The sequence below is a fragment of the Vombatus ursinus genome, unplaced genomic scaffold (assembly GCF_900497805.2).
Source record: "Vombatus ursinus unplaced genomic scaffold, bare-nosed wombat genome assembly UNPS02014159.1, whole genome shotgun sequence".
Lineage (NCBI taxonomy): Eukaryota > Metazoa > Chordata > Mammalia > Diprotodontia > Vombatidae > Vombatus > Vombatus ursinus.
Genome location: NW_020953937.1, coordinates 471580 through 498277, shown reverse-complemented (window position 1 = coordinate 498277; position 26698 = coordinate 471580). Strand labels below are relative to the sequence as shown.

At 54.2% G+C, this 26698-nt stretch overlaps 2 protein-coding genes and 1 long non-coding RNA gene across 5 annotated transcripts; all 3 read right to left on the bottom strand.

The window, feature by feature from the left end:
• Window positions 1–1953: 1953 nt before the first annotated feature.
• Window positions 1954–8469, bottom strand: LOC114040916 (zinc finger protein 497-like). 3 transcript variants are annotated; one of them, XM_027859145.1, is made up of 4 exons: window positions 8292–8469; window positions 8019–8142; window positions 4461–4541; window positions 1954–3874 (listed from the first exon to the last, which is right to left on the bottom strand). In XM_027859145.1, exons 1-4 carry the CDS (start codon window positions 8439–8441, stop codon window positions 2271–2273), a joined length of 1959 nt encoding a protein of 652 aa, XP_027714946.1. In that variant the 5' UTR covers window positions 8442–8469; the 3' UTR covers window positions 1954–2270. The 3 variants fall into 3 exon arrangements, with proteins under 3 accessions (XP_027714946.1, XP_027714947.1, XP_027714945.1); XM_027859146.1 differs by lacking the exons at window positions 8019–8142; window positions 8292–8469 and adding exons at window positions 5642–5885; window positions 6005–6255; XM_027859144.1 differs by lacking the exons at window positions 8019–8142; window positions 8292–8469 and adding an exon at window positions 5642–6255.
• A 490-nt stretch (window positions 8470–8959) lies between these two features.
• On the bottom strand, window positions 8960–19979 carry LOC114040945 (translation initiation factor IF-2-like). The gene is made up of 4 exons (XM_027859181.1): window positions 19890–19979; window positions 19706–19791; window positions 9334–9829; window positions 8960–9295 (listed from the first exon to the last, which is right to left on the bottom strand). The coding sequence occupies exons 1-4, from the start codon at window positions 19896–19898 to the stop codon at window positions 8960–8962; spliced, it is 927 nt and encodes a 308-aa protein (XP_027714982.1). The 5' UTR covers window positions 19899–19979.
• A 65-nt stretch (window positions 19980–20044) lies between these two features.
• Window positions 20045–26692, bottom strand: LOC114040935. Its single transcript, XR_003568857.1, has 5 exons — window positions 26548–26692; window positions 25788–25861; window positions 23213–23267; window positions 20233–20343; window positions 20045–20072 (listed from the first exon to the last, which is right to left on the bottom strand). It is a non-coding gene; the product is annotated as an uncharacterized LOC114040935 (long non-coding RNA).
• Between the last annotated feature and the right edge of the window lie 6 nt (window positions 26693–26698).

Here is a 26698-nt window from a genome sequence, read left to right as displayed (position 1 = left end):
AGTTCACACTAAATACTGGACAGTCACTTCACTGAACTCTGAGTCCCAGAGATAAGGAAGCACTTGCTATCCATAAGAGAGGGATGGAGTACGAACTAACTGAGCAGCCAGGGCTGTCTCAAGCCAAAGGAAGAATGTGCCTGCAGGTCCTCCTGCTCTGGTCAAGCCAGCTTGTGGAGGTGAGGCTCCCCGAGAGGGGAGGCCCCTCAAGCATTAAGTACCTATATGCAGGTAGGGCTTGCGACAGCCGAATGGAGGGAAAGGGGGCCAAGGGGAGTGAGATAAAAGCAAGGGGAAGGCCCTGGTCAAATGCAAGGGGCTGAGGGGCCAATGGTTCACACATGGCAGGGAGAGGAGAGGACCTGAACTGAACCGGGCCTTTGAGGGAGGGACCGGAGGGGACCGCATGCCTTTCCCTCCCACAAAGGCTCCCCAGGTCTATGTCCCCAGCACAGCCCACCCCCAGCCTAAACATAACCTATAAATTCTATTGGAATGAAAAGGCAGGTAAGCTAACAGAAACTGAGGGCTAGAGATACTGGGGGAGGGTAGGCTGGTGGCATAACGGAACTTACCAACTATGCAGCTCTGGGGAAGTCGCCTCACCTGAGCCTGTTTCCTTATCCGTCAAACGGGGATAAATCTATAGGTCCCACTTCACAGGGCTGATTTGGGGTTCAAGTGTTATGCCTATAAAACACCCTGACTACTTTAATGTGGCATATAAAAGTCAGTTATTATTAATCTGTGCTAACAGAAGCCCCTGGGAATAGAGGCTCTGGATTCAAATCTTGACTCCACCACTCATGCACAGCCCGAGGAAAGTCCCCTACCCTGAGCCTGTTTCCTGGTGGCTGTGGGAATGAAGGAAGGGGAAAGAACCCTGAGTTCCTCAAGGTAGGTAATGATAACAACCACTGACCTTTGTTCCCAGGGCTTTAAAGATTTCCAAGACTTTACTGGATTCTCTCAAACTCAGGAGTGCCTGTGCCTCAGGGATAGTTCCACTCCGTCCCCACTCCAAATGCCTCTCCTCCACAAGCCCTCGATGTTCTGGAGCAGGGATGCTGCACCTTCATCTTAGGGCCTTCCCTCTGTGATTCTCTCATTTATCCATCCAGAACTGGCTGGCACAGAGTGTTTGCTTCTCTTCTCCCCCACTAGGCTGTGAGCTCCCTGAGGGCAGGGGCTGCCTTTGCCCTTTCCTCGTATGCCAGCCATTTAGCCCAGGGCCTGGCACAGAGGAGTGCCCAGTAAATGTTTATTTGTTCGTTTTCTGGACCCTTCAGACGGGTAGCCTAGGCACCCCCTCCCAGAATCATGTTTTTAAATGCATAAAATTACAAAGGAAGCCAATTATGTAGAAATAATTATTTTTTAAAAATTCAGGTTAAGAACCCAAGGCCACATCGTGCTACCTTCACTCCCACCCCCAACCCCAGTTCCAGAACCCAAAACCTCGACCAAACCTGTGCCATTGATCCTGGAAGGAAAGTATGAATCCCACTCAGCATCACAGGGACTTTCATCAGTGTGGTCTCCCAGGCCCAGAAGCTCTCTTTGCTTTTGTACACTAAATCCATGCACAATGTGTGCTTAATTCATTCCTTCATGAAGTCCCTAAGGCTCAGAGGGAAAGTGTTGGGATCAGTACCACTTTCCATTATAGTTTAAACCCAGGTAGTCAGACTTTGAGGCTAATGAAATGGAAGGGCTTAGAACCTGGCTGGTATAGGGGAAGGTATGAAGGAAGAGGGTGTCGATGTTGCTGGTGATAGGAGAGAAAAGCAAGTCTCAGAGGGCAATGAATAGGGCAGGCTTCTTCGGAGCTGGCCTTCAGGCACAGGCTGGAACCCCAGGTCCATGGTGGAAACTTACCTGTGGAAGACAATCACTAATGATGTGCAGATCTTCAGAGAGGAGTTCAGGGTAAGGGAATCATTCGCTCCAGAGTTTCGTGCAGACACAGCTTTATTGACCTGGAGCCAATCATCTACCCCCGCATATTCTGCCCCTGGGCTGCCATCAAGGGAGAGTCACATCTGATATTCACTGCTACCTTCCAACTAGGTTTATATAGGCTTCTCTTGCATGGGAGTAGCAGTACTACAACTCTTCCTGGATTTGTGGGAGCCTCACACCCTGTGTCCCCCAAGGGGCTGGGGCTTTTCCCACTTGTACACCACCATGAGGTAACTTTGCCTGCCTCCCTCTCTGCAGCCCTTCCTTTGTCCTCAGCTACAACTTATGCTTCTGGGCAGTTTTCAGGATCATGGCTTCACCTTAAAGCCCATGTGTCTTTTCTGGTGCTCATTAAGGTTGGAGCGATGGCTGAAAGGCTTGCCACACACACCACATTTATAGGGTCTCTCTCCAGTGTGAATTCGCTGGTGGCTGCTGAGCTCAGAGTTTCGAACAAAGGCCTTGCCACACTCATTACATACATAAGGCTTTTCCCCAGAATGAAGTCTCTGGTGCTGTCTCAGTTCTGAGCTCCCTCGGAAGGTCTTACCACATTCATTACATTCATAGGGCCTCTCTCCAGTGTGAATTCTCTGGTGGTGAACCAGGCCAGAGCTCCCCTTGAAAGTCTTCCCACATTCAGTGCACTCATAGGGTTTTTCTCCAGTGTGTATCCTCTGGTGACTGATGAGGTTCGACCTTTGACTAAAGGCTTTTCCACACTCATTGCATTCATGAGGTTTCTCTCCAGTGTGAATTCTCTGATGTTCTGTAAGATTTGAGATCAAGATGAAGGCTTTTCCACACTCGTGACATTCAAAGGGTCTCTCTCCAGTATGGATTCTCTGGTGCTGAATGAGTTGTGAGCTCTCCCTGAAGGTCTTCCCACACTCATTACATGGATAGGGTTTCTCTCCTGTATGAATTCTCTGATGTTGTCTAAGGCCTGAGCTTCTCATGAATGATTTCCCACATTGATTACATTCATGAGGCTTTTCTCCTGTGTGAATTTTTAGATGTTCAATTAGGTTTGAGCTCTGGCTGAAGGCCTTCCCACATTCATTACATTCGTGAGGTCTTTCTCCAGTGTGAATTCTCTGGTGTTCAATAAAGTTTGAGTTCCAGTTAAAGGATTTCCCACATTCATTACACTGATAGGGCTTCTCTCCAGTGTGAATTCTCTGGTGTTGAATAAGAGTTGTGCTCCGACCAAAGGATTTCCCACATTCATTACACTGATAGGGCTTCTCCCCAGTGTGAATTTTTTGATGATGAATAAGCTGTGAATGTGCCCTAAAGGCCTTCCCACACTCACTACATTCATATGGTTTTTCTCCAGTGTGAATTCTCTGGTGCTGAATAAGGTTTGAGCTCCAAGCAAATGCTTTTCCACATTCATTGCACTGATAGGGTTTCTCTCCAGTGTGAACTCTCTGGTGTTGGAGCAGGTAGGAGCTTTGGCTGAACACTTTCCCACATTCATTACATTTACAGGGTTTCTCTCCTACATGGATCTTCTGATGCTTAATTAATTCCGCACTGATCTTAAAGCTCTGATTGCATAGGTCACATATATGGGATCTGACCCCTGTGGGAATTCTCTTCCGGGGAACTAGATTTGGGTCCACATTGACATTCTGCCCAAGTTTGGCACTTGCCATCTCTATCTTTTCAGGAGGAGGTTTCTGGTCTACTGTAGGACTCTTTCTGAAATCTCTTTCTGAAGAAGGGGATTTCTTCAGTTTCTCCTCCATGAAGATCCCCAGATGCCTCTCTGACCCTCCCATACAATCCCAAGCTTCTCCATATTCCAGTCCCTGGGAAGCTTCCAACATCATCCCTTGTGATTCTCCCTCTTTAGACATTTCCTGCTTGGGAGCCCATTTCTGGTCCTTAGCCTTGGTCTCAAAATCTAAAAGTATAAACAGACACTGTCAATGTTTTTTTGGCCCAAAATGCTGTCAGCCTTAGCTGTCATGTTAGCTGGCCTGGCTGAACTGGTTTTTCCTACAAAGGAAAGCTTACTTGGGCAGGCGACAGATACCAAAAAGGGCAACAGGGTGAGAAGGAAATTAAATGACCATCAACCCCAAGAATGTGATTCTCAGAGGATCTAGAAGTCAGGGAATGGCTACGAGAGGAAAGAGTGGTCTGCCAGGATGTCCACAATAGAGGATAAGACTGGGATGTAGGAATTCGAGGTACACAAGAGGAAATGGATAGAAAATGTCAGGGTTGGGAGGAGGGTTCACAGGGGTTATGGGGTTAGGCTAAGAGCTAAGGACACAAAGTCAAAAGGGAAGCAGTCCCTGCTCTCAAAAAGCTAACATTAAGGAAGGAGAGAGGGGCAAGAGACTCACACAGCTGGCAAGAAATAGCAGTTCCTGGTGCTGGGGAAGATCAAGGAACAGCATTCTATCCCTGCCTGAATCCCCCACAAACCTCATCAGTGGCCCCACAGAGGTACTCAACCTCCACTGCCTTCCTCCCTCACCCACCTGCACTCTTGTCTCTGGGTGGGTCCAGAGCCCCCAGCTTGTCCCCTTCTTCCAGACTGGTGATCACATCAGATTTGGAAACTGGAAATTAGGTTTAAAAGGAAGAGAACATAATGACTTGCTTTTGCTTTCTTCTCAACCACTTGATGGGACCGCAGCATTTCAGAGCTGTAAGCAGGAATATACCCATTGTACAAGTGAGGATGTTGGAGCTTGGGGGCGTCCGATAACTAGACTCAGAGCTGAGCCAGCATCCTGGAGGAAGTGAAGGACCAGGAAAGGGAGGCTAAGACAAAGGCAGCTGTGGGCAGGGTTCTCGCAGTGGAGAGGAACAGCAGGGATCAGAGCAGAATGGGGCTGTCTCCATCCCACAATGCTGCTGATGAACCCCATTGTGGGCTGAGCTGGTGAGACCGTGTCCAACATTCATGTGAGGGGCAAGGCCTACAGGGAGGGGGTGATAATCACCAGCTGGCCATCTGCCAACTGTCACCTTCTCCTTGGCTCCCAGACCAACCCCCTTCCTGCAAACACATCGACACCAATCATCCCAGACAGGGCAAGGTTATGGGAGCCCCTGCCTGTGTCCCTGCCAAGTCTCCCCAGTCCCTCCAGGGTCAGTGTTTTCCAGTAATGCGCAAAACCAAACATCACAGTCACGGCCCTGTAAGGCAGGTACAGCACTAAGCCCCGGCTCTCTGCTCAGTTTTGGGCGGCATTTTTCATCAGCCAGAGCCGGGAGCAGGAGTGAGGACTCTTTCACTCAGGGACTGTCCACACCTAGGCCTAGGCCTGCTGCGACTGACATAAGGCCTCGAGGGGCCCCTGGGAACTGAACTGAGGTCAGGGGACAGGGTTGAGCCTACTCTTAATGATTAATCACTGCACATGGAAACGGCATGGGACCCCCACTTTGGAAGACTCCTTTCCAGGCAGGAGACAATGTGCTTTAAAGGCAGCTTAGTACAATCATTTCTGTTGGCGAGTTAAGAAGTCAAAGATTTCTCTGACAGTCACTTTTTAACCTAATTAAGCACACTGCCTAACAAACAGCTCGTGGGTCTTGGGGGGTAAGTTTTATCAAAGGCCTCACCAGGTAATGGGAGCTTTTTCTGTCACTGGCCAAGCAGAGGCCCTGGCCCTTATGGGGGGGCCTCAAAGGAGTGAGGACTTGTTCTCACCTCCCTCTGCTGCCGCCAAAGGGCCAAGGGGAGGGATTCCTCCAACATCAGGAAGGGGAGGACAGGTTCCTGGCCAGGCCTCACACAGCACATGTATTCTTCCCAGCATCCCTTTCTTGCTCCAAGCGCCACCTTCACCATGGTCTTTCCTGACCCTTCCCCCCACTGCTGGTGTCCCCCGCTTCAGTCTCGATATGTACATAGGACCCCGGCAGGCGGCCTGAGGCCTCTGGAGTCCCAGCACCTGGCACACAGTAGGCCCTTCACCAATACTTCTGGGTTGGCCAATATTTGCCAGCTGATTTTCCCCTCTAACATTGCTCCTTAAACAAAAAAGGCCACCCAAATAAATGATGTAGTTACCACGCAGGGTGGACAGGGGCCACATCCCAAGGGAGGCACAAGCAACAAAACCCGGGCTTCTCGTGTCTGAGAACAAATGATCACACTTTAGGCATCCTCGTGACCAGAAGTCGTGGCTGGACACTGGCTCGAAAGGAGGGCTGAGAGAGGGGAGGGTTATGCATCGAGAGGAGACTGTCTAGGGGATGGTGATGAAGTGACCGCGTCATTGGAGAGAGGTGAGGACCCAGACATCCAGCCCCTTCCCTGCCCTCATTCTCCTCCCCTCCTGTCTTTCCCTCTCTTTCTCTTTCCCCTCCCCCTCTCCCCCCCAGCTTCTTTTCCCTCCTGCCCTCTCTCCCTCTTTCCCCTCTCCCCTCATGTCTCTCTCCTCTCTTTCTTTCCCCTCCCCCTCTCTTCCCTCATGTCTTTCCCCCTTTCTCTTTCCCCTCTCTCTCTCTCCTGTCCCCCGTCCCCCCCCCTCTCCCTCTCCTTCCCTTTCTCTTTCCCATCCCTCCCTCCTTCTCTCCCCCTCTTCCCTAACTCTATCTGTCAAAAACAGAGCAATAGTGACTTCTTAGTAGAAAAACCAACAAGGAGAAACCCTGTTCAGAGGAAGGGAGGACTTGGGTGCTGGGACAGAAATGAAGGCCCCTGGGAAGCCCCCTGGGCTTGGGAAAGCAGATTTCACAGGGATTTGAGAACAGATTGATGGGAATCCCACTGAGACAAGCGCACCAGGAGAAGTCGGCCCCAGAGGGAAGGAAGTAAATGGCAGAGAGCTCAGCACAGTGGGCAGGAATGGCCAAAGTGTGGCAAGAGGCCCCCAAGGAAGGTTGAGGGGCTGGGAGTCCAAGGAGGAAGGCAACAGTAACAGGAGGCAGAGGGAAGCACAGCCTTGACCCGACAGACATGGGTGACGGGCTGCCGGGGGCTGGTCCCGAGGAAGGCTCTCCGACAGCAGCAGGAGGAGGGGAGGGGGATCTCGGTAGCCTCTGGGTAGGCAGGTGGGCCTTGGTGACCCACACCTGCAGGTCCCTGCCCAGTATGGCTGGAGGATCCCAGGACGAGGCCTGCTCTTCAGCCCCTAGCCCCCAGCCCTGACCAACTGCCCCCAACAGGCCAGCCAAGAACCCTCAGGGTGGGGAACGGGGCCCTCGGGAAGCACTCTCAAAAGATGCTACCCACGGGGCCTTGTCCCCAAAGTCCCCGAGATCATTTTCTCAGTGGACGTGACCTGGAAGAAGAGGCAGGGCCGCCTCCCGGGCCCTCTGCCTCTGGTTGGCCAAGGCCTTCCACCCTCCCCGGCTCAGGGCCTTCAGAGAAGCTGGACAGCAGGTGCTGGGGAGCCAGGCCCTGCCCTTGACCAGCTTACAGTCTGGGCCCAAGACAGACAAGAGATACAAGGTAATGTGGTGGGGCAGGGGGCACGGGGTGGGCAAGGTGCCCGAGGCCTACAGGGGCGGCCCTGGGGATCTGCTCCACCCCTAACATGACAGTCAGGACCCTAAAGGATCAGGGGAGCCACCGAACTGGTCTGAATCGAATGAGATGAAATTGGAGAGGGCAGTATGAGTGAGGCCTGCGCCTCAAATGATGGGGCAGGGGTTTGAGTGGACCGCAGAGTCTGGAAGAGCTGGCTGCGGGACGGGTCAGCCCGGGAAGCTAACGGGCTTCCTGAAGAGACGGATGACGAGGCAAGAGTCCAGCTGTAGTTGGCATCGGCAGGACTGTCAGCCTGTCAGTCAATTCTCAGTTAATCAGCATTTATTAAGCACCTACTACGAGGCAGGGAGGAGGCGTCACAGTGCCTCCGGGCTGAGCCTGGAGTTGAGAAGACCCGAGTTCAAATCCAGCCTCAGCCACTTCCCGGCGATGTGACCCTGAGCAATTCCCTGTACTGTTCGCCTCACTTTCCTCAATCGTAAAGCACTTAGCACAGTGCCCGGCACGCAGTAGGTGCGCCTCAGGTTCAGTGGGAAGGAGCCCCCCTGGGCCCGGAGGGACCGCCGAGGGCAGGGAGTGACGCACGTACCTGGTGGGCATCCCACGAGACGGCCAAGCGGCCCGGGAAGCTCGGGACACGGCCCGGCCGAGGAGTCGCCGCCGACCCCGGCGTCCTCTGCCAGCACCTGCCCCCCACGTGCACCGGCAGGGACCTGGAGGCAAAGACAGCCAGGTGGGGCTGCCGAAGGGCGGCACCGACCCGGCCCCCCACCCCCTGGGCCCTCTGGGGTCCCGCCAGGCCTCTTGTCAGATGCAGCCGGAGCCCGGGAGCCCCCCTCCCCCCAGAACCAGCGGCCCGCACCTGGGGGCCCGAGAAGCCCAAACCTCCCTGCAGGCCCTCCACCAGGCTCACGGCCTCCTCGCCGGTCTCGGGACACCGCTCTCGCACCCGGGCCTGGATGTCGGCCGGCAGGACGCTCAGGAACTGCTCCAGCACCAGCAGCTCCAGCATCTGCTCCTTGGTGAGGCTCTGGGGGCGCAGCCAGGCCCGGCACAGGGCCCGGAGCCGGCCCAGGGCCTCCCGGGGCCCGGCCGCCTCCTGGTAGCGGAAGGCGCGGAAGCGCCGGCGGCACGTCTCGGCGCCAGTCCGTGCGGAGGGGCGGCCCCAGGCGACGGTCGGGAGGTCCGGCGGGGCCGTGGCCCCCGCCCCCGCTGCTGACATGGTCCTTCCTGGCGGGCGGCCTGGAGAAGGCCTGGACAGACGCGGAGAGGAGGGCAGGGTCAGGGGGGCGGGGGGCGGGGGGCAGGGGGGGGGGGGGGGGGGGGCGGGGGGGGGGGGGGGCGGGGCCCTGAGCCCCTACGACAGCCCAGGCTGGGGGAGCAGCTGGGAGAGACATGCAGAGACAGAGAGATAACGGAGGTGCGGAGGGATGACGGGGAGACACAGAGGCGGAGAGACAGAGACAGAGACAGAGACGGGCAGAGACAGAGACGGGCAGAGACAGAGACAAACCCCCTCCCGCCCTTTTCTCACCTCAGGTTTTCTCTCCGGAGCCGCCCGGAAGTCGTCCCTCCCTCGCCCCGCCTCCCGGCGACGTCACTTCCTCTCCGCCCCCAGCCCGGGCTGCTCCGGGCCGCGGGGAGGACTGAACGCCTCGGATCCCCCAGGCCTGCCGTGGAGGCTTCTGGGAAGAGGAGGCGCGCCTGGCGCTCCCCCCCCTCCCCCACCCCCACCGCGGCGGACCCGCCGAAGGGCGGGGGCGGGGGCGGGGGCGGGGCTGGCTGTCCGCGGCCTGCCTGCGTCAGTTTCCCCAGAGCCGTGGGACCCCGCCCCGGCCCTACGGGCGGCACTTGCTGTGCTGAGCGCTGGGCACACGCACGGCCCCCGCCCCCCGACGGCTTACAGTCTCGCGGAGCAGACGCGCCCCGCCTTCGGGGCTGGCGGCCGCCGGCGCGTTCCCATCCCCGCCGTCCCGACGCGCGGCCGGGCGCGGGCTTGCTCTGTTCTCCCTGCCCAGTTCGGACCATGGGAGGGGGTCCCCGGGACGCCTGCTCCCGCCCCACCCCGCAGGACCGATTTCCTCCCTCCTTCCCTGGCCGGCTCCCGTCATTCCATGCTGAAGAGGGCACGCCTGTGGGGGATCCGAACGTGCCGCTGTCACCCCACCACCCCCTGCCCCACGGGGGGCACGATGGCGCGGGTGGAGCCCCGCCAGCTCTCCTGATGGAGATCGCCTCCGTGTCAGATCCTGGGAAGTCTCGCCTGCCTTCCCCACGGAGACGTCCCGGCCTGTATTGATCCAGCCCATACCCCAAAGGGAAGCTTCCCTGCAACACAGCCAACAAGGGGTCACCCAGCCAGCCTCTGCAGAAAGATCTTCAATGAAGGGGCGTTTCCATCTGTGAAATGGGGGAAAGATTGTCTCAGATGTCCTGTCTGCCACCTCCTGAGGAGACCCGTTCCACTCTGGGAAAACGTCCCAGTGTTCCAGAACTTCTGCCCTCCAGGCTGGATTTTCCTCTGGCTGATCCCCCCCCCCCGCCCTTTTTAGTTCTACCCTAAGGATCCGAGCGGAACAGTTGGATCCCTCCTTTCTAAGCAGTTCTCCAGCTGAGTCAATAGACTAGCCTTTCTAGCCTTGATCAATGGACGTCCAGAGACTGTGGGCATTTTGTGGCTCCTTTGAACAGAACTTCCTTTTGTCTTGTTTCCTTCTGGATTTCGTTATCACTCAGCGGAAATGCTATGGATTTCTGTAGGGTTATTGTGTCGCCCACTACTTTTCTTTATTATTAATTCATTTTCAGTTTTCAACACTCACTTCCATACGCTTTTGAGTTTTAAATTTTTCTCCCTCTCCCTCCCTGCCTCCTTCCCCACAACAGGCGCACAATCTGATATAGGCTGTACACATACATTCCTCTTAAACATATTTTCACATTAGTGATGTTGTAAGGAAGAATTAGAACCAATAGGAGGAACCACAAGAAAGAAGAAACAAAATAAAACAGAAGAAAAACAATAGCAAATAGTAGGCTTCGATCTGCATTCAAACTCCATAGTTCTTTCTCTGGATGTGGATAGCATTTTCCATCACGAGACCTTTGGAGATGTCTTAGCTCCTTGCATTGCTGAGAAGGGCTAAGTCTTATCATCGCACAACGTGTCTGATACTGTGTACAATGTTCTGCTTTTGCTTACTTCACTCATCATCAGTCCATATAAGTCTTTCCGGGTTTTTCTGAAGTCTGCCTGCTTATCATTTCTTATTAGCACCATAGTATTCCATTACATTCATACACCACAACTTGTTCGGCTATTCCCCAATTGATGGGCATCCCCTCAAGCCCACTACTTTTCTAAAGCTATTGTTGGGATTTGTTTCTTACTCATTCTCCAGGGTTTCCTAAATAAATTATCTTGCCATCAGCAAATAGGGACAATGTGTCCTTTTCTTCCTTTGTTCATGCTTTTGATTCATTTATATTGCTTGATGAGCATTTGTAGAATGATGTCAAATAATGGTGGGGCAAGGAGAGAGCCTTGTTTTATTCCTATGGTTATCAGGAAAACTGCTAATGTTTCCCCATTACCAATAATGCTAATTTTTGGACTTAAAAATAAACTTTTCAACAATGTATTCCCTATGCCTGTGATTTATAGGATTTGGGGCAGAAATGAGTACTGTGCTTTGTCAAAGGGTTTTTTTTTTGTTTTGTTTTGTTTTGTTTTACCCCTGCATCTACTGATATAATCACCTGGTTTGGGTTATTTTTTTAAATACTGTGTTTTCCTAATATTGAAACATCCTTGCAATTATCAAATCTGTGAAATGGGGGAGGCTTTAACAGCTATGTTCCATGCCCACACCTTCTCCTGCTTCAGTCTCTCGGCAGGCAGGTGCTGGGTGGCCATGCTCCACAGAACCTCCCCTCCTTGAGCTTCCATTGGGCAGCATTGCTGATCTCAGCACCATGGCCAGTGCCTGCCTCATCCCTACTCCTTAACAAGCTCTTTTCCAGTCTCTAGATGCTAACCTGTACTAGGCAAAGATGAAGTCCCTGCCTTCAAGGAGCTTACCTGAAACATCATCACAAGCATAGAGGGAGGAAGAAAAATAGAACGGAAGGACAATGGAGAAAGGAGAGAGACCACAAGCAACTGGGAAATAACAAGAGAGCTTCCCAGAGGAAGCAGCCAGCAAATGGAGCCTCGAAGTCAGCTTAAGATTCCAATAGGCAAAGATGCAGAGAGAAGGTGCTCCAGGCAGGACACTGGGCAAAGACACCGAGGCTGGAGCTGGAGTGGTGGGTTTGGCTGGAGCTTTGAGTGCATGAAGGTGATATGACATTAGTTTGGAAAAGTGATTGGAAACCAGATCACATACAGAGGGCTGAAGAGCAAATCTCCCTTTGATCCCAGAGGCAGAGGGGAGCCATTGAAGGTGGCTTTTGGACATGCAGAGCTGGACATGGTCTGATTTGTACCTTAGAAAGACTATTTTAGGGGCAGCTAGGTGGTGCAGTGAGTAAAGCATTGGCCCTGAAGTCAGGAGGACCCGAATCCAAATCTGGCCTCACACCAAATACTTGACACTTACTAGCTGTGTGATCCTGGGCAAGTCACTTAACCCCAATTGCCTCAAAAAATAAATAAAATAAAAGAAAGACTATTTTGGTGGCTGTGGGGGTGGGGGGCTGGAAGCAGAGGGACCAAACAGGAGGCTGTGCTTCAGTGCAGGGGAGAAATGATGAGGCCCTAAGGCCCAAGGCCCCAAAGCTCATCTTCTGGCAGTGGAGAAAAGGCAACAGAAATGAGAGATGAGGAGGTTGAGTGGACAAGACTGAGGGTCCATCATAATGATACCTACAGGGGAAGGTGAAGAATGGTTCAGAGGCCATGTTCCTGAGCAAGCCTGCAGAAGATAAGCAGCCTCACTTGCTGGCTTGGAAAGAAGGCCCAAGCCTCCATTGTGAGGCAGGCTCCTGAACAACCTTGAACAGCCGTGCCTCTCCCAGCCCCCTGGCTCCCCTCGGGTTGCATGGTGTAAGATGCAGGGGCAGCATTTTTCATCCCTGTGGTGACAGAGACTGGCAGCACTGTCTGATCTTGGGGGGGGCCTGAGGCATTCCTCAGTGCAGGGTTGGTTTGCTGTTGGCAGTGACCATTGTAGGGGGAGCTGGAATGGACCCTGTAGTCCATTTTGATCTCCACTCAGTGCTATGGATCTAGGAATCTATGATCAAACTCTTATCAGATATTGACAAACCTACCATCAATTTACCACCTATCTATGCATCTCTCCCTCCCCCTTCCTCTCTCTCTGTCTCTCTTTCCCTCTCCCTCCCCGCTTCTGTCTGTTTCTCTCTCTCTATGTCTCTGTTTCTCTCTCTCTCCCCTTCTCTACCCACCTAAGTTTCTGGTGAAAGTTACCTCCCTCCAACCCCTCCTCAGCCTATCAGGTTGCTGTTACCTGAGTGAAGAACAGAAAAGAGTCCATTAAACTCCACTTAATTCGATTCAGAAAGCATTGATTGAGTGGGTGCCCAGACTTCTGTCTCCTACCTTGGTGAGCCTGCAATGCCTAAGGGACGTCCAGGTGGAGGCTCTCTGGGAGCAGGAGCTCAGGAGAGAGATAAGGGCTGGATGGGATAGGCTTGGGAAGGAGAGATTATGGGGATGGAGGGGTCAGATGAACCTTTCCTAGGGATTGGGGAGACCTGGGCATGTTTGCAGGCATGGGGGGGGGGGTGCAGTAGATGAGAGAGAATGACAGAAGGGACAAGTTATGGGATGGGGTAGGCCTGATAAGGAAGGGCCAGCTCTTCATTTAAGATTGGGATAAAAGGGAGATGGGGGAGGTGTCTAGTCAGGGAGCAGAGGAAGCCCTTCACAGATGGCCTCCATCATCTCTGTACAAAGGCACAGACTTCTCTCCTTCTGTAGGAAAGGTTGGGGATTCAGATGCATGCTTATAAGACAGGCTTACTTTTACTTGCCTACTTTTCTTTATTACAGGGGAAGGCTCAAGTTTGGGGGGGAGGCAGACCACAGACCCCTGGGGTCCTGAGAGGAAGGGAGCAGCTCCTGGGAGAGACTGACCAGGGAAGACATTCCTGGGCTCACAACCATAAAAGAAATGGTTTCTGTTTCCTGACAAGAGGGCTCTCTGCCTCTCTGCTCACCAGCCACCAGCTCCTCTTTCCCTCAGGAGGTGTCATACAACATCCCTGACTCAGTACCCCCCATCTATGGGACACCACAGGGGTTATGGCTCGGTCTGCACCTCAAGTGCTTACACCTGGTGTGACCTAGCTGGGACACTGCTGGGACTCAGTTTCCTCCTCTGTCTCTAACATTCTACACCCTTATTCCTCACGCCCTTTGTTTTTCCTGAAAGTAAGTATAACTAGATGGGCAACTCCTCCAATGGAGGAAAAAAAACCCCACATCTTCTCTAGCTGAGAAATTCCTGGCTCCTGGATGTTCTTTGAGGGTGGACTGCCCACCCTCATTACACTCCCTGGGCTTCTTTCCCTGGAGAATTCTCTGATGTCTTACAAGGCCTGAAGGTGTTCCCACACTGCTAACAGTCCTCGGTTTCTCCCCAGTGTAAATCCTCTGATGTTTTATAAGGTGTGAGCCTCTTGTGAAGCCCCTTCTACAGTCATTGCATTCAAAGGATGTCTCCCCTATGAGAATTTTCTGATGCTGGGTAAGGGCTAAGCTCACCTGAAGATACAGTTATAGTTACAAATACACACACACACACACACACACACACACACACACACACACACACACCCCCACTCCCTTCAATAGACTCTTCTACAGAAACTATTGAAACTGTTGCATCTCTTTGAGAGGCTTTCGGAAACTCAGACAGAAGCAGTTCACATGCCATTCCCTAAGGAGTTCATAAGATTATGAGGCTTCATTTTGATCTGTGAAGAGATGAATTTCTTGTCACATCTGGATACTGAGAAAACAGAAAGAATTTATTCTTAGAGTCACTTAATCCTGTCTGCCTCAGCTTCCTCATCTGTAAAATGAGCTGGAAAAAGAAATGGCAAACCACTCCAGTATCCTTGCCAAGAAAACCCCAAATGGGGTCACAAAGAGTTGGACAGGATTGAAATGTGAACAACAGGAGACCAGAAGTCTGGATATACACACACGCCCAGGAGGTAGTGAGCTCCCTCTATGGTGGTGTTCCATCTGGAGGGTAGATGACGATGTGTTCCCCTCAGGTAGAAAGAGGGTTCGTGAGCAGGGATAGATTGGCCTAGGTGTCTGAGGTCCCTCCTACTTCTGGCAAGGCATGCAAGTATATCATGGCTGGTATCAAATGCCTGGAAGAGGTCAAAGAAGAGGAGGGCTGGACAAAGCTCTGGTGACAGGGAGGGAGGGTATTGGCTACCTTGGAGAGAGGCCAGGACTGAAGTCTGACAGCAGGAGAGTGCAGGGAGTGGTGCAGCGAGAAGGCAGGGATGATAGAGGAGGGCTGGAAGCAAAGGGCACCTGCAGGACAGCTACCAAGATGCTTCGGTCCAGGGGCCATGGGCTCGAAGGTGTCTGTTGACTTAGAGAAAGACTGAGAAAGAGGAAGATGGAAGATGTGTGGGAGAAATGGAAGCAAGATTATAGAGGAGATGGGAGGGACATGGAGGTCTCAGAGGAGCCCAGGAGGAGACCTTCTGCTAAGAGTGGGGGCTGGAGGAGAGGGCAGATGGGACAGCTCGATACTTCCAGGAAGAAGCCTGAACCTGGATTCAAATCCTGGCTCTAAACTCACTGAATCACCTGTAGGTAAGTCTTTTCCTGGCCCCTAGACATCTTAAACTGAACTCATTGTCTTTCCTCAAAACCCTCCCCTCTTTCATAGGCTGGATTTGAACTCAGGGGGTCCTGCCTTTGATTTGGGACTCTGGACAGGCTATTCCCTTCCCTCTTGGTGCCCCAGACAACCAAGGCTGCACATGGCCCCAGCCCCCAAATACAGACTGAAGGGCAGACCAGATGTGAAGGCATCTATACCAAGGCCTCAGGACCTAGGGCCAAGTCTGGCCACTGGCCCATGGTCTGCAGAGAGCTCACCAGAGGCTAAGTCAGGACTCACATCAGTGCAGCGTTTGGGGCCCACATCCCAATGCTCCCCTGCACCTTATGACATCCCACCACCCAGGATTTCCGTCAATTCCTCTCAGGGCATCATCTTCCCCAGCAGGACTGGCCCCAAAATTCTGCACTGGTGCTCCCTGAAGGAACGGCCCCCTGCAGTAAGCCTGGGGTGTCCCTCAGGGAAGGGTGCTTTGTAGGCAGCTCTGGGGGCCCCCAAAGAAACGCTCCATGTGGCTCTATGGCCGCACCTGCCGCCTGCCCCAAACAGATCCTCACCATCTACTAGCTGCCCCAGCTCCTTCACCTAAAAGTCAAATCTCTGCTGCAAAGGGTGAAGACTGGCCACAGTCACTGAGGGCTCTAAATGACCACTTGTCCGGCCTGTCCCCCCCAGCTCTGACACTGTGGGATGTTAGCAAGGGAAGGCCCAGTGGACCCTAGGAGGCAGAGTCCAGAGGGCTTCCCTTCCCCTTTCCCTTTCCTGACAATCGGAGGGAGCAGCCCCAAACAGAATACAATTCAACAAACCATATTAGGCACCTACTCTGCCAGGCAGGCATACAGCAGTGCCTAATAAGTCCTTGTTGACTGACTGACTACTACGTACAAGGCCTGGGGATGACACAGAGAAGCGAGACCCAAAGGAAGGCCCCCTGCCCTCAAAGGGCATCCATTCTACTAGGGGAAGAGTACATAGACACAGCTCCACCAACGCTCAGTCATCTACAGGGGAGACTCAGGCTGGACACGGGGTCAGCCAGCCGCCAGCCTACGGAGCCAGGGAAGGCAGGCCTGGGCACCCCCGGAGCCTCAGGGCAGAACAGGGGAGATGCCCCCCCCCATCCTCAGGGACTTCCTGGGACCCCGGGATCCTCTTGGTACGTCTGCAGGCTTCCAGGACCCCTGAAGCACCCGGGCCCTGCTGGGCTGGCCTGCAAGCCTCCTCTCAGAAACGAATCACAAAACAAATGTCCCAGGGGCGGCTAGGTGGTGCAGTGGATACAGCACTGGCCCTGAAGTCAGGAGGACCTGAGTTCAAATCCGACCTCAGACCAAACACTTGACACTTACTAGCTGTGTGACCCATGCCAAGTCACTTAACCCCAATTGCCTAAAAGAAATACAACTACAACAACAACAAAACGTTCCAGAAGGGCTTTATAAACCCTAAGCCTCTGTGGTCACATTCCATGCTATGGGCTTAATTATTCCCCATTATGTAGAAGAGGAAACCAAGGCTCAGAAACATCAGGAGACTCAGAGTCCTCAAACCTCTCGGTAGCCTTGGTTAAGGTCTGAATGGGAGGCCTCCTCTATGATCCAGGAGGGTCCGTGGGTAAGTGGGGTGGGGGCACAGAGCCGTGCAGGAGAGGCAGAAGGGGAGGGCAAGCAGACCTGGAGAGACACCAATTACCCCCATGCTGGCCGGCCCTGGGTACTGCTGCCCCTGCTGCTCAGCTGCGGTGAGTTCAAGCCTCGCTTCTGAGGAGCTCTCTCCGCTGAAGGCACCACCTGCCCACTGGACAGTGGCATGGCAAACCCAACGTGTCCTAGCCTGAATTCTGCTGTTTACCAAATCTAAGCTGCCCCGCTGAAGGACAAGCCCCTGCCTCCACCTGCTCATCCTTCGTGCTTCTCACTCCCAACACTGATCGTTCTGGAGCACCACTCCTCTGAAGGGAGTGAGGCCGGCCCATCTCCTGCCTCCAGCCCTTTGCCTGGAAAGCACTCCCTCTCTTCACCTGCACTCCTGGGAATTCCTGACCTCCTGGGTGCCATCTCCTCCACGAGGCCTTGGCTGATTCCTCCAGCTGCTGGTGCTCTCTGCTCCCCCCCCACCGTAGCTTCCTCATCTGCCTCTGGCAAAGTCAAACACCTTCCCCCCTTCTTAAGCTAACTGCATTTCCTTACGATGGTGTGGACTGCATTGCCGTCCCCAGGAGAGTGTGAGCAGATCCAGCACTGGTGAGCACAGGGCTTGATACGGGACAGGCACACAGGGAGAACAAAAATGGGCAGCCCCCAACTGGAGGATACAGACTGGCAAGAGAAGAGGCCATGAAGAAAAGGGAAACCAAGGGAAGAAGGGGGCCCTTGAGGCAGGGAGGGGTCCACTGAGGGAGGGAGGGGTCCACTGAGGCAGGGAGGGACCACTGAGGCACAGAGGGGGTCACTGAGGGAGGGAGGAACCACTGAAGCAGGAAGGGACCACTGAGGCAGGGATGGGGACATGGAGGGAGGGGGTTCACTCAAGGAGGGAGGGGGTCCACCGAGGCAGGGAGGGACCATTGAGGCATGGAGGGGGTCACTGAGGCAGGGAGGGGGTCACTGAGGCAGGGATAGGGTCACTGAGGCAGGGAGGGGTCCACTGAGGCAGGGAGGGGTCCACTGAGGCAGGGAGGGACCATTGAGGCAGGAAGGGTCCACTATGGCAGAGAGGGGGTCACTGAGGCAGGGAGGGGTTCACTGAGGCAGGGACGGACCATTGAGGCAGGGAAGGGTCCACTATGGCAGAGAGGGGGTCACTGAGGCAGGGAGGGGGTCACTGAGGGAGGGAGGGGTCACTGAGGCAGGGAGGGGTCCACTGAGGCAGAGAGGCGGTCACTGAGGCAGGGAGGGAGTCACTGAGGGAGGAGCACAAAGCCAGGCAAATGGAATAGCTTGCGGGCAGCTGCAGGAGCGGAGCAGGGCCCCGGCAGTCCAGGGAGTAGAGCCCAATGAGGTGGTGTCATCAAAAACATTGGCTCCTGCAGAAGACGGATCCTAGGGCGCTCTTGTGGACGCCATCTTTGTCTCCCAGCATACATGGGCCAGGGCCTGGGGGTGAGGGCAGGGCTCTGAAGGGGTTCTGGGGAGGGGGGAAGGGCACCCTGGCAACCCTTCTCCATAGACACAGGGGACAGAGCCTTCTGCAAGCTTGGAGGTGATGCCACGTTGCAGAACCCTCTTCCCACCTTCTGTGCCCCGGTACCTTTGTCTCTTTAAGACGGGCACAGAAATTGCTGCCTGACTACCCTCTGGGCACGGGGTCAGGCAGCAAGGCCTTACTTAGGGTACCACGGTGATGGGGGCTCCGAGTCACAGAGAGCCTCCCAGGGAAGGGAGGAGGACGTGGCGGCTGACCCGGAACGAGAGTGGCAAACGTTCATCAATGGCCCGGGAGGCGAAGGAGCCCACTTCATCACAGCTGGCCATATTTGCTGGGAAGTTTGGCACACAGTTCCCGCACTCCCAGGGCTCACGCACCTCCCAATATCTCAGCTAATGGGGATGAGTGCCCCTATGGCTGGCAAAGCACTTTACAAAGAGGATCCTGACAACCCTGGTAGGGAGACTCCCATTTTACAGGAGAGGAGACTGAGGCATAGAAAGCTTCCCGGACTTGCCCAGGACCTGAAGCCAGACCTCGCCCTAATTTGGCAGTCCACTACCACACCAGGCTGCCATGTCCAGTACTAGAAAAGGGGGGTACCAAAGGGAAGCCTCCAAACCCAGGACCCCCACCCTCCTTCCTTCTCCCAGGGAGTCCTGCAAGGGACCTTTGTGACCTGGACCAGCTGTTCTTTGCTCAGTCTTTCCTGGTCCTGACAGATCAAGGCAGAGGTCAACTGCCTGCCGTGCCAGTCTCTACGGGTTGGGTGGGACAACAGGGAGCCATAGCAGCTTCTGGGGTAGGGAAGTACACCCAAAGGCCCCCCAGCAGGGAGGGATATTCCTTGGCGAGGAGGGGGAAGGAGAAGGGGGATGGGAGAGGGGCAGGAAGGAAGGAGGGAGGGGAAGGGCATGGGGAGGGGAAGGGCATGGGAAGGAGAAGGAAGAGGAGGAGGAAGAATGAAGGAGGGGAGGGGGCAGGAAGGAGGAAGGGGAGGGTATGGGGAAGAGAAGGAAGAGGAGGAGAGGGAAGGAGAGGGGGGATAGGGATGGGGAGAGCAGTAAGGGAAGAGAGAGGAGAAAAGAGGAGGAGGAAGAGGGGGATGGGGGCCGGGGTGGCGAGAAAGACTAGAGTCAGGCAGGTGAGGACATCTGGCTCCACCCCCCCACCCCGCCCCCATGACGTCACTGTGTCGGGGTCAAGTTACAATGTGTCACCTGTGGCTGATCAGACCTTGAGCTGAGAACGAAGGAGTTCGGGTGCTGGGGATCAGTTCACTGACCTTGGCATGGTACTCTCCAGGGATGCACACATTGATGAGGAAGGTGACCCACGCATTGCCAGAGCTAGCTGAGTGTGTGGGAGGCTCTGGAGGAAAGTGTGGGAGAGGAGAGGTATTAGACTAGGTCTACAGAGCCGTTGTGCTGACCTCACTGCTGCATGCCTGTGAAACCTGCAGAGCCTACCAGCGCCATGCCAGGACCCGGAATCGCTTCCGTTTGTGTCCTAGGAAAGGGGCAGCTAGGTGGCGCAGTGGAGAGAGCACATGCCCTGAAGTCAGGAGGACCTGAGTTCAAATCCAGCCTCAGACCAAACACGTGACACTTGGTAGCTGTGTGACCCTGGGCAAGTCACTTAACCCCAATTGCCTAAAAATTAAAAAAAAAAAAAAATGAATTGTCCTAGGAAGAGTCTAAAGATCACCTGGTGGGATAAGAGCAGACACTGAGGTCCTTTCTCACTAAACTGCCAAGTGGTTAGACTCTACACCCCTAGTGATGAATGAATGAATGAGGAAGGAGAACAAACATTTAGTAAGCTCCTGCTGTATGCCAAACACTCTGCATCTTCACCACGACTCTCAGACAGATTTGAACTCAGGTCTTCTTGACTCCAGCCAGGCACTCTGTGCTGCTTCAGCTAAAATGGAGAAAGGAAAAGATGCATAAAGGAATGAATAAAGTCAGGAACAAAGGAGACCTTGGAGCTGTACATGCAGTATGGCTGCGGCTGCAGCAACCCCCGCACCCCAGGGGTGTCATGGTGCTGATGCAGGCCCTCCCTCCCCAGACAGTTGGAGTGTGGAGGCCTGAGGTGTCATGGTGACCCTCAGTTTCCCCATCTGGAACATGAGAGGCCAGCACATGGTGACTTCCCTAATCTTTCTTGGGATGCTCTGAGATCTTGGCTCTTGAGACTGGCTCTTCGCCGACCTGGGAAGCCCATCAGGAAGGGTGTCTCGCATTCATGTGTCTCAGACTTCAGGACCCAGGGGTCCCCACCTCCGTCATGCTTCCCCATGACTGCCCTCTGTACCCCGCTTCTTGGTACATCAACCCCCAATCTCCTTTCTGGCCAGGCCTGGAGGAGGGTCCAGAAGCCCAGGTGCCATTCTGACTTCGGGACCCAAGGTCCCTTCCCCACCCATCATCGCCCCATCTGACCCCTCCTTGGTGCATCAGTTCACCACCACCCCCAGCCAGAGTCAAGGTAAAGCCATCCCTCCCCACCCTGGTGAGGAGTGTTCCATCCCAGGCCTGGGAGAAGGTGGTCCAGAAGCCCAGGTGCCATTCGCAGACTTCAGGACCCAGGGTCCCCTCCCGCCCCATCTGGTGCATCAGCCCCCCTCATCTGGCCAGACCGACAGCAGAGCCGACCCTCCCCACCCTGGTGAGGGATGCTCCATCCCTGGCCTGGGAGAGACCAGGTCCAGAAGCCCAGGTACCATGCCAAGACAACACCTTCTGAGACCACATGGGTTCTTTCCTTCTCCATCCCTGACTTTCAATAGGTAGCAGGGAAGAAAACCCAGCCTGCGTGTTTGTGGTCTCGAGTCTCTCCCGTAAGGCTTTGTCCTCTTTGGCAATCTGTAGTGGTTCTGAGCATTCTTTCATCTGGCCAGCTGGCTGCTGGTGCCCTTGTCTCCAGCCCACTCTGTGCGTGTGGGGCACAGCTCTTCTGGGCCTTGGGCATGGAAGGTGACTTCAAGGCTTCTTCCAGCTCCCTCAGGTGCTTCAGTCCCAGGCACAGCCTGGGGGGGAATGGGGGAGAGGGGCAGGTAACAGTCCCCTGACTCTCACTACGGTGACCAGAACTTCAGCCTGTCGTCCACCTACGTCCCCTGGGCACGGGGCCCCAAACGGCCCTCCCTGTCTCGATGTCCCTTCCTCACCAGTGGGAGTTAGCGCCCCCCGGGTGGGCCACTATTGGTCTGTTTTCCAGCCTCCTCTCAGAGACCTATAGAGGAAGGTGGGCAGCAGGCCCTAAAGTCAGAGGGTTCCAGGTCACCCCGAGGTGGGTGGAGGCCCGTCTGTCCCTTCTGTAACCCTGGTTTTCTCTCTCAGTCTCCTGAACAGTCCCGGAATGGGGCAGAGATAATTATCCCCATCCTCAGGTGGGGAACCTGGGATCCAAAGACGGAAAAAGCGGACCCCAGCGGTCCTGACCCCCAACCTGTCCCGTCGTCAGCTTGGCCCTCCCCATATGAAGCCTGGCCACTTTCCCTCATCTTACCCCTGCAGTGGGACTGCGATCCCAGCTTCCTCGCAGAGATAACCTGTCCCTCCTCCCATGAACAGTGCCGGGACTCAATCTAAGCTCTCCTGGCCCAGCCAGAATGACTCCTAACCCTGCCTGCCCAGAAGGCCTGGGCTGAGAAAGTAGGAGGTGCTGGCCTCCTGAGGGCAGTGGCCTCTCTGTCTGGCCCACTTCACCTCATCACTGTGAGGATCCCCCTCCCCATTCTCAGGGTTAAGTACCAGAAAAGGTTTTGTTTTTTTGGAAAACCAAGCAAACTTTACTCAATATTCTTTTTCCCTGGGCAGTAGTGGGAAGGGACCGTGGAGCCGTATGAAAACACACACGCACCTGCCTACACACCTATGCTCTGGCCTGGGTTTGAGGCAGAAGAATGGGCAGGGCTGTGCATGGTCAGGGCCTGAAGTGGCCGGTCCATCAGCCACATCCCTCACTGACCAGAAAGCCCAGGGAACATGGGCCGGGCACAGGCTCCACAAGCTTATGATGCCCCTCTGGGATAGATGCCTGTGTGGCCCACTACCACGGAGCGTCCCAGAATCTCCCAGGCCAAGGCCTGTGTGCCCAGTTCCAGGCCTCATGCTGTCAGTGGGCAGGGAGGACTCCTTCTGTCCTGGGCAGCTTCTCTCCCTGCTTCCCGTCGACGTTTGAGGTGAAATTAGAAGGAAGCTAGGTGTTCTCAGGTACAAAGGTGGGGAGGTTTGGGGGCCAGCCTGCACCAAGGCCCCAAGCACAGCATCTGGGGGAATGAGAAAGCCAGTGTGGCCACCTCGCAGTGGGGTTGTCCTGCTTGGCTGTACAGGGCAGAGCCAGGAGCAAGGGGGCAGGGTGGATGTGAACTGCAGAAAGGTTAATTGCCAGATCAGTGGGCTCCCCTTTCTCAGGGGGCTTCCTGCAGAAACTGGCCCACCATTTGTGCGCTGGGCATGTAACATCACAGGGAGCATTCCCAAAGACCCTCCTGAGGTCTGGCATTAGTCTGGAACCTCCTCGTGATCACGGTCACTTCTGGAGTCTGACGGAACTAGTTACAAAGGAGGATCAATCAGATTCTTTCATTGATGTGACTTCCTAAATTTTGTGGACGTTGCTCAATACCTCAATGATTTCTTCATGAACCAAGAGCCACAGCCAGGAAGGAAGGAAGAGATATGCACTGAGCTTATTCGCAGCTAGGTGGCACAGCGGATAGAACATTTCTTAGGCATAGAGTGCAGTAGACCTGGGTTCAGATTCTGCCTCAGATACTTACCAGCTGTGTAATCCCGGGAAAGACATTTAACCACTGTCTACCTCAGTTTCCTTATCTGTAAAATGGGGAGAATGATAGTATTAACCTCCTGTGGTTTTAATAAGAATAAATAAAAGGGGAGGATAACATATACATACACATATCTATGCACACACATATGTGCTTTGCAAACCTTCAAGTACTACGCAATTGCTAGTACTTTGTGTACTTTGCAGAGGCGTGGAGCTGAGCCACAGGGCCTTTGGAGTGCCCTTCGGCCAGTAGAGGAAAGGTCTCTGTGAGCTGGGGTGGGGGGGCCAGGGCAGAGGCCTGCAAACCGTGTGTCAGCTGGGGCAGGGGGAGGGATTGCCAGTACTACTGAGGGCAGCTATCAGCAACTAAGGGATTTACCAGGTTTCCTGTTTCTTATAGAAAAGTTCCCCCAAAACCCACCAGAAAAGGGAGCTGAGGGTTTGGCAGGTAATCTGAAGGACTGACTAGCTGGGATGGCAAGCACAGGCCTTGAAGTCTCATCTGAATTCTCTGCACTTGGGATGCAAAAATCTTCCATCTTTTGGCTCAGGAACTAAAGGGCACAAAAAGGACTCCATGATGATGACTGTGAGTGTGGCCACAGTTCTGCCCAGAGGGAGATGGCTTTCCAGCAGTTGAGGCCACAAGTCATCACTACACAAGGCACACCGAGAAGCAGGCTGGCCAGCAGTAGGCAGTGACCTCCTGGGGGCTGCCTTTTGGTGCTAAGTCACCTGCTAAAAGACCATGATGGGTTTGGAGAAAGGGCAAAGCCCTGGGCGGGGTCCTAACAAACCCTGGTGAGCCATTCACCACAATACTGCCTTTACCTTAAAGAGACCCGAATAACTCGCATGTCCTTGCGTGTGGTATTAAGAGGCTTCCACAAACCAGAGATCCTGGCAATCAGTCAGTCAATACGCATTTATTAAGCACTGGAGTGTACTGAGTACAAGAGTGACACGGTCACACTGGAAGTTTAGGAAGATCACTTTGGTGGCTGAGGGAAGGAGGCACTGAAGTGCGTAGGGATTTAAAGCAGAGACACCTTCCACACCCAGTCCACAGCCAAGAGTTGTCAATTTTACCATCATAGCCTCAATCAATCAATAAACATTCATAAGCATCTACTATGTACCAGGCACCTTGCTAGGTGCTGGGGACACAAAGAAAGGTAAAAGACAGGCCCTTTCTTCAAGGAGCTCACAGTGTCACGGCGGAGACACATCAACAAATATGTACAAACAAGCTCTACACAGCATAGCTAGGAGATAATGGCCAAGAGGAAGGCACTGGAATTAGGGAGGGTTTGGGAAAGCTCAGTGTACCAGTGGGCTTCTGTGGGGCCTGGAAGCAAGTCAGGGAGCGCAGCAGTTGGAGCAGAGGAAGGTGAGCATTCCCTCGGGGTCTGAGGGAGAGCCAGGAAAAATGCCCAGGGCCCAGAGGTCTAGTTTATGGAGCAGCTGGAGGCCACTGTCACTGGATGGAAGAGTGCATGTTGGGTAAGGCGTAAGCAGACTGGAAAGGTTATGAAGGGCTCTAAATGCCAAACAGCATTTTGTATTTGATCTGGAGGTGCTAGTGAGTCACTGGAGTTCATGGAGAGCGCAGGATTTAGCCCGGTGCTTTAGGAAAATCACTTTGGTGGCTGGACAAAGGATGGACTGGAGTGGGGAGAGCCTTGGACCTCCTTCCCTAGCAGGTATTGCAACAGTCTAGGGCCTGCACCAGGGTGGGGACAATGTCACAGAAGGAGGCCTATTAGAGGTGCTGCACAGGTGAAATCACCAGGCCTTGGCCCCTTATCGGATGGGGGGGTGAGAGGGGGAGCCTGGGGGACGGCAGGAGCTTGTTGCTCTTTAGAGTAATAGGGTTGGTAGAAGGGGGAGCGTTTGGGGGGGGTGAGAATGAATTGTTTCTCCAATAATATCACCCTAATATGCCCCTTTTCTCCTCTGACCCTGCTCCCACCCTAGGGCAGACCCTCATCACCTCACAACTGGACTACTGCCATAGCTACTGGGAGGAGGGGGGAGGGAGGGGCTGCCTGTCTCTAGTCTCTCCCCACTCCAGTCCATCTGTTCTTCAGTCACCAAAGTGATTTTCCTAAAGCACAGGGCTGGCCATGGCACCCCCTACCCAATAAACTCCAGTGGTTCCCTGCATTTATATAGTGCCTTAAAGTCTGCAAAGAGCTTTATAAATATTATTTCATGTGATCCTCACAATAATCTTGGGAGGGAGGGAGGAAGGGAGGAAGGAGGAAAGGAGGAAGGAAGGAAGGAGGAAAGGAGGAAGAAAGGAAGGAATGGAGGGAGGGAGGGAGGGAAAGAAGGAGGAAGGAAGGAGGAAAAAAGGAAGGAATGGAGGGAGGCAGGGAGAGAAGGAGGAAGGGAAGGAGGGAGGGAAGAAGGAAGGAAGGAAGGAGGAAGAAAGGAAGGAAGGAATAGGGGGAGGGAGGGAGGAAGGAAGCACCATGCTAAGCACTTTTCTTGATCCTCACAACCCTGGGAGGTGATGCTATGATTCTCTATTTTACAGTTGAGGAAACCGAGATACATACAGATTAGGCGACTTGCCCAGGATTACAGAGCTAGGATGTGTCCAGGCTGCATTTCAAGTCCGCTCCCCGTGACTCTAGGTCAGGATCAAACAGAAACAGATCAGTGTGTTATGCAAAACCTTCCCTAAGGTGTGGGATCCGGCCAGTCTTCCTACTCCTCCCACGTACTCTGCATAGACTGGCCTCTTGGCTGTCCCCCCACCAAGACCATCCATTTCCAGACTCGAGGCATTTTTAAAGCCTGTACCCCATGCCTGGAGCACTCTCCCTTCTCAGCTTCCTTCAAGTCCCAAGTAAAACCCCACTTCCGCAGGAAGGCGCTAGGTGGCGCCGAGCGCACAGAGACTGGGCTTGGAATCAGAAGACTCATCATCCTGAGTTCGAATCCAAGCCCAGACACTGGGAGACCCCGTGGCCCCTGTTCCTTATCTGTAAAGTGGGTTGTCAAGAAAACCCCACCCGGGGTCGCAAAGAGTCAGACAGGACTGAATAACAGCAACTTCTGCAGGAAGTCCTGCCCAACGCGTCCCTGTTCCTGTCCTATGTATCTACTGATCCTGCAAGAAGAGGTGCCCTAGGGAGCTGCCACCTGTGAGGTACCCCCCGCCAGGATCTCCTCCATCGCGCTGGCGGGGGGGCCCTCGGGGCAGCTGTCTCCCCAGCTACACCGTGAGCTCCTCAAGGGCAGGGCCAGCTTGGGGCCCTCTTTGCATCCCCAGCCCTGGATTCCCCCCTCCCCCAGCACTTGATAAATACTTACGGCCTAACAGGAGAGTGTACACAGGACGGCTGCAGAACGTGTAGAAAGAAACCAAAGCGCGGCTGCAACGCTAGCAGCTCTGGATGCTGGAGAGGGAGGGGAGGGTGAGGGTTAGGGCTAGGGTTAGGGTTAGGGTTAGGGTTAGGGTTAG

Bases quoted from the DNA above. Each gene is read 5' to 3' on its own strand.
- LOC114040916 (XM_027859144.1), bottom strand. From the start codon at position 6,029: ATGTGGCCCCTGTCCACCCTGCGTGGTAACTACATCATTTATTTGGGT. The intron at 4,542-5,641 runs GTGAGAACAAGT...CCTAATTTCCAG, and splicing joins TTTGGCGGCAGCAGAGGGAG to TTTCCAAATCTGATGTGATC. The intron at 3,875-4,460 runs GTGGGTGAGGGA...TTATACTTTTAG, and splicing joins ACCCAGAGACAAGAGTGCAG to ATTTTGAGACCAAGGCTAAG.
- LOC114040945 (XM_027859181.1), bottom strand. The intron at 9,830-19,705 runs GTCAGTGAACTG...CCCATTTCACAG, and splicing joins CTGGAGAGTACCATGCCAAG to ATGGAAACGCCCCTTCATTG. The intron at 9,296-9,333 runs GTAAGCCGTCGG...GCGTGTGCCCAG, and splicing joins CGCGTCTGCTCCGCGAGACT to CGCTCAGCACAGCAAGTGCC.